The sequence below is a fragment of the Chelonoidis abingdonii genome, chromosome 1 (genome assembly GCF_003597395.2).
Source record: "Chelonoidis abingdonii isolate Lonesome George chromosome 1, CheloAbing_2.0, whole genome shotgun sequence".
NCBI lineage: Eukaryota > Metazoa > Chordata > Testudines > Testudinidae > Chelonoidis > Chelonoidis abingdonii.
The window spans coordinates 372,433,172-372,439,725 of NC_133769.1; the positions used below are offsets into that span (position 1 = coordinate 372,433,172).

The window sequence follows — 6,554 nt, forward strand, 5'->3', positions numbered from 1 at the left end:
AATGACCAACTGTCTTTGGGGATGCCAGTCCTCCTTGTGCCCCACCAGAAAGGGTTTCCTTGTATAAGAGTTCCCCTTCCACAACAAACCTGGATGTATTGGAAGAGCTGAGAGGTGGTGGGTTGCTCCATGTCGCTGTCCAAGTTCCCGTGAGGCTTTTATCCACTTCTTGCTCTGCCTGGAACTGCTCCCTTGATTCTGGAGACATTAGTTCCTCGCTGGGTGGTGGACTTGGGCTTGGTCCCTCTGGAAGCGATGTAGGTGATGGGGTTGTTTCCTTTGACTGTGAACTGCTCTTTGCTGGTGCACTAGGTTGTATTTCAGGCTTTTGTTAAGCTTCTTGTGTTGGTTTAGCTGCTGCTGCTACAGGCTCTGTGACTCCCCTTGGTGCTGGCTGCCCTGACTCTGGTGGGGTTGCAAGCCCTGGCTCTGGTGGTGACTGCTCCACCAGTTCCGATCCTTGGACTGGTTCTGGCTAGGTTCCAGGAACTGTATGTACAACTGCTGCCACTGTCTCTGATCTGGGATTGAGTTCCACCACCTCGTACTGGGTCCCTGTAGGAGGCTCAGGAATGGATTTAGGTGTAGAGGCTTGTTTAGCCTGGCTGCGGGTGGCCATCCCTACTCTTTTTGTTAGCCTCACTTGTTTGGCCAAGTCTTCCCCCAGCAGCATAGGAATGAGATAATCATCATAGATTGCAAAAGTCCATATTCCTGACCAGCCCTTGTACTGGACATCAACTTGGCTGTAGGCAAGTTAAGAGCTGACCTTAAAGGGTTGCACCATTACTTGCGTCTCTGGGTCGATGAATTTGTGGTCCACCAGGGACTGGTGGATAGCTGACACCTGTACTCCACACAGCAAAGGCGGGGCTCACATGCTTATCTGGGCATGCAGGTAGGGCTGCCCCCTGCGCCCAAGCAGGAGCAGTGGTAGGCAGGAAAGAAGGAAGGGCAACTATGGACGCTGGGCAACAAGGGTCACAGGCGATGATGGGGCTCGCAGCCTGCTGGGGCTTGGGAGTTCCGTATGCTACTCCATGCAGGGCCTGTGGGCACTCCCCCTGGACTTGCCCCATCACCTGGCAGAGGTAGCACTGGACCTCCTTTGAGGAACTAAGCCCCCTGGTAGGGGACCAAAAAGTACCTCTCGAGCGTTTCTCCATCATGTGCCACCGGCAGCACTTGAAGCTACCCTGTTGGTAGAACCAGAGGACTTGACAGAGGGCAGGGTCCTTGCAGCCCAGTGGGAGAGGGCTAATGACAGAAATCAGTTTTCCCAGGGTGGAAAGGAAATGTAATAAGTAAGTCTAGCCCCGTATCCTGTCTTCTGAAAGTGGCCAATGCCAGGTGCCCCAGAGGAAATGAACCGAACAGGGAATCATCAAGTGATCCATCCCCTGTCGCCCATTTCCAGCTCCTTGCAAACGGATGCTAGGGACACCATCCCTTTCCTTGCCCAAGTATTAAAAAGCTTCTACAATTCATGATCAAAAGCATCACGCAGAGCGAACGTTAGACTCAGCTTCACCGTTCAGCTTCAGCCCCTGGGTAACTTGTACTGACAGATGTTTGACTGCATGCATGTGTTCCCGCTGTGTGCCATCCCAGCCCTGTGTAGACAGCTGGCACAGCAGACCTCACATGAACCATCCAATGATCACCAGGTCCTTTAACGGATGAAGGCAGCAAGTCAGCTTTATTGTCAACAAAGCATGGTACCAGAACCCCACAGACTATATGAGATCACTAAGACACATATGCCCGTCACAAGTGAATGGCAGGAATTTCTGTTCCTCCTTAGGCCAGACAAAGATACTCCCTCTGCAAGACATCTTTATACCTCCATACAAACAAGTTAGTTACTGTCCCCTGACATGACTAATGATCACCCATCGTCATGTACATGTTTGATTAAAACATCTCTATTAGAGGCTGTCATCCTGACCTTATCTTTGAGGAGGGCTCTGTGTGCTCCTGTTATCCTTCGGGGAATGTTTTTATACCATCCTTGATATTTGGATGTTCTGGTACCACTTTATTCTTTTAAACATCAGGATGTGTTTGTGTGAGTATTCTGCGACTGGGACGTCTTAGGAATGTGTATTTCTCCAATATCATCCATGTTTTTGCAAGATTTTGTGAGCAGGTCATGCTTCATAGCAGGCCTCTGACACAAAGGCTTATGTCTCAAGCTCTCTTCCTACACATACTGTAGTTCCAGATAAGATGCAGTGTACGTGTGTAAATAGCCGGTTAATGGGGCGTGCACCATTGATCTCCCTCCCTGTGAGTTACCAAAGCCACCTTGTCCTCTTCCCAGCATCCTGCCTTCCCAGCTAGCACAGCGGCTTCTCCTTCCACTTCTCAGCTGTTGTCCACCTAGCTTCAAAACTGATCCCTGGCCCTGTCCCAGAGGCCCACATCCATTGCAGGGACTATACCAGCTACAGGCCCATCATCAGGAGGAACAAAAGGGAGCTGAAAGCTAAGGAAATAAGCCACACAAGGTTCTCTGCCCTCAGGACTTTGTAGCTCAGCCTTAGGGCCCACAAGCTGTATGATGAACAATCTCGATCATCGGCCACACAACCCTACTCCTAACACTCAGCTCTTTTCGCAGCTTCCTGGCTTCCCTCTCTCCTCCTGACTGGCCTGTCAGCCCCAGTGCTGCTTGCTCATTACACTTACTGCAAGCTCCTTCTGCGGCTGCAGCTGCTCCCTTCCCAGTGCAGAAGCAGAGGGAGCCCTGCTGAGGGGAGGAGGGAGGTGGAGATGATCCAGCAAGTGACCGATGGAGGGGAGGAGTGAGCAAAAGGACCAGGGCCCAGAGGGAATAGGCAGAGAGAGAGGCAGGACTTCAGGGAAGAGGCGGGGTGGGGGGCAGTGCTTCAGTGGTCCAGTTACCAGTAATTACAAAGGTAGCAACCTTATGAATTAATGAGTTGTACATAGACCAATTCCCCAGTTTGTCTCCCTAACACAGCACAGTATGGTCAGAAAGAGTTTCATGATTCATTGACTGACCAGTCAGGGATTCAGGGAAGAGGGCCCGGGACCATTTCTCCAGACAGCTCTGCTCAGAGCACGATCTGAAAGCCAGAGAACAAGAAGAAAACTTTTAGGTCTCTTTATGAGTAAAGACCTGGAGCAGTCTGTCCCGGATCTGTTTGGTTCTCACCCCATAGATGATGGGGTTTAGCATGGGGGGCACCAGAAGGTAGACATTGGCAATGAGAACATGGAAATGCAGGGGCACATTGTGGCCAAACCGGTATGTGAGGGAAGAGAAGATCGTTGAGACATAAAAGGCTAAGATGGCACAGAGGTGGGATGCACAGGTCCCAAATGTCTTGAGCCGGACGTCCTTTGTGGGGAGGCTGAAGATGGCCCTGAGGATCTGGATATAGGAAACAGCGATAAAAAACACATCCAGACCGAGCACGCAGAATACCACAAAGAGGCCATAGTAACTACTGACGCAAGTGTCAGAACAAGCCAGCTTCACCACGGCCATATGATGGCAGTGCGTGTGGGGGATGATGTTGGTTCTGCAATATGGCCGCGACCTAATCAGGAAGGGATGTGGCATTATGAGCATACCACCGCGCAGCCCCACGGCCAGGCTGATCTTGGCCACCACAGGGTTTGTCAGGGTGGTGGAATGTCTCAGGGGATCACAGATGGCCACATAGCGATCAAAAGCCATGGCCACGAAGATCCCAGACTCTATCACTGTGAAGCAGTGAATGAAGTACAGCTGGGTGAGGCAGGCAATGAAATCAATCTCCCTGGAATTGAACCAGAAGATGCTTAGTGTTTTGGGCACAATGGATGTAGAAAGGACCAGGTCAGTGACAGCCAGCATGCAGAGGAAAAAGTACATGGGGACATGGAGGCTCGGCTCCATCTTCACAATGAACAGGATGGTGAAGTTCCCCAAGATGGCTATGATGTACATGGTGCAGAAGGGGATGGAGATCCAGACATGGGCTGCCTCCAGGCCAGGAACGCCCAGCAGGATGAAGGTGGAAGGGTTGGTGAAGTCTGTTTTGTTGGAATCTGACATGGAGTAGGGGAGAAGGCAGAACTGTGTCTTCTGTATATATTGTATGTTCCCCTAACTTCCTGTATGTGCCCAGAGTCTATGGTGCTCGTCGCAGGACGAATTCCTGGATGGAGAAACAAAGTTAATATGAGAAACTGCATGCACATGCTTAGGAAGATCTGAAAGTGGAAAAAGACCAAATCTTTTCCAAGATGTCCCAGGGGCAAACAACCCAACTAGAACACACCTGGGCAGGGAAAGGTCCTGGGCATTACTGATAGCAGCTCCACAGAAACACCACTCATTCACAGCAGTGGCCAAAGACAGTGCTCAGATGCCTGAAGGAATGCGATGGAGAACCCTGCTCTGGATGTGCGCTCAGTTTTGGTCACCCAGTCTCTATTAAGGATGCAGCAGACAGAAAGGGGATTTCTAAGACAGGCTGTGAAAATGAGGGAGGCTGCCATATGCCAAAAGACTGAAAAGTGAGACTGTTTAGATTAGAGAAGAGACAAAGAAGGGGGAATATGATACAGGAGAGAAAAATGAAGGATGACACTGATTAAATTCAAATTGACAAACAAAGAACAGTTCCCAACTAGTAATATCTATAGATAGTTAGTTCTTCAAAAGGACTAATTCTCCAAAGCTGAGGCCAATTATCAGCAAAACTTATTGGGAGGAAATATTTAGACAGAAAAATGGGATTGAAAATTGTGATTTCTTCAAGACAAAAAGCCATGATTCCACAGTCTAGCGTGTGGACAAATTTGGCTAAAAACCAAGTTCAGTGGGAAAGAGCAGGTAGCAATTAGGATGGGGAAAATTCATATATAATGCATGGGGAAAAGAAAAAGAAATGATAGAAATCAATACAAATCAGAAGTTATAAAAACTGATATGGGAAATTAAAGATATCTGGGAAAAATTCATGCTTCGCAGGGCTAAGGAGAACAAAAAGGAGGTTCTCAACTATATTTTAAGAAAAAAATAAATCCTAGAAAACTTATAGGGCCATTATGAGATGGAGAAAGGAAACTCGTTTCAGAAAAGGTAGATGCGTTTGAGAAATATGGTTTTTCTGCATTTGGAAAGAAGCAGTATGAGGTACTCATCACATAAGGTGATAAAATACTTCCAAGTCCATTAGCTGTCAAGATGTTAAACAGCATTGACAGTAAAACCTTAGAATTATGAACACCAGAGTTATGAACTGACCTATTAACCACACATCTCATTTGGAACCAGAATGCAATAATGCATCAGCAGATCCAGACCAAAAGAAAGGCAAATACAGGACAGTTCTGTGTTAAAATGTAAACTATTTTAAAAAAATAAAGGGAAATTAAAAAAAGAAGATTTGACCAGGTTTGAAAACAATGGAATAGCTGGTATGAGATTAGTTTAAAAAAATCTAGGAAATTAATGTCAGTCAACAACATGGTTTCTGGAAAACAGGTCCTGTCAAATAAAACAAATTTCATCCTTTAATGCAAGTACACATTTGGCTGATCAAGGGAATTATGAATTTGATTTAGCAGGGGAAATATTCAGATAAAAAATTGAACAGTCTACAATATCCGTAGAGCATATGTAAAATGAACTAAAACCAGGATAATTGACAGATTTCAGAAAGCCATTGTCCATGAGCCATTGTCAGCAAATAGGGTTGTTCCTAGTGGAGCTCTGTAGGGATCAGTTCTAGGCCTAATGCTATTCAATATTTTCATCAAGAACCTGGAAGCAAATAGACAACCTTTGCAGATAAAATTTGTAGATGAGCAAAGGCTGGCAGAGTGGTTAAAATTATGAGGCCAGGGCAGCCATACCAATTGATATGGAATGTTTGGTAAGCTGGGCCCATGCAAACAAAATGTTATAATATAGTGAAACAGTCTAGGGCACTGTATTATGGAATGCAGGGGCCCGTAAAAGGATTTAGGGATCACTGTGGACAACCAACTCATCGTGAGCTCCCAGTGCGATGCTGTGGCCAAAAGGGCTGTTATGATCCTTGGATGCATAAAACAGGAGAATGGTGAGCTGGAGCAATTAATGGATTTTGCCTCTGCACATGGCATTGGGGAAACTGACTGTGTGCAGTTCTGTGGTCCCCATTTCTGAAAAGATGTTGAAAAATTGAAGAAGGTACAGAATAGAGCCACAAAAATGAATGGAGGCTGGAGAAAATGCCGGATAGTGGGAGGGGCATAAAGAGCTTTATCTATTTATATTATCGAAAAAATGATCAAGCGAGACTTTCCTGGGGAGAAACTAATGGGTGCCAATGGGGTCCGTAATCTAGTGGAGAAAGGCAGAGCGAGGCCCAATGGCTGAAACCCGGTGGAAATAAGGGCAAAGTGTTTAGCACTGAGGTTGATTAACCGTTGGAACAAACTGCGAAGGGAAGTGATGGATTCTCCAACTCCCCATGGCTGCAGATCCAGACTGGATGCTTTTATGGAAAATCTACTTGAGGGTTTGTCTACACTTAAAATGCTATAGC

At 46.9% G+C, this 6,554-nt stretch overlaps 1 protein-coding gene across 1 annotated transcript; it reads right to left on the reverse strand.

Annotated features, from left to right (window-relative positions):
• Window positions 1–3,121: 3,121 nt before the first annotated feature.
• Window positions 3,122–4,069, reverse strand: LOC116821984 (olfactory receptor 52M1-like). The gene has a single exon (XM_032775544.2). The coding sequence runs from the start codon at window positions 4,067–4,069 to the stop codon at window positions 3,122–3,124; it is 948 nt and encodes a 315-aa protein (XP_032631435.1).
• Between the last annotated feature and the right edge of the window lie 2,485 nt (window positions 4,070–6,554).

Coding starts and splice junctions, on each gene's coding strand:
- LOC116821984 (XM_032775544.2), bottom strand. CDS start 4,069: ATGTCAGATTCCAACAAAACAGACTTCACCAACCCTTCCACCTTCATC.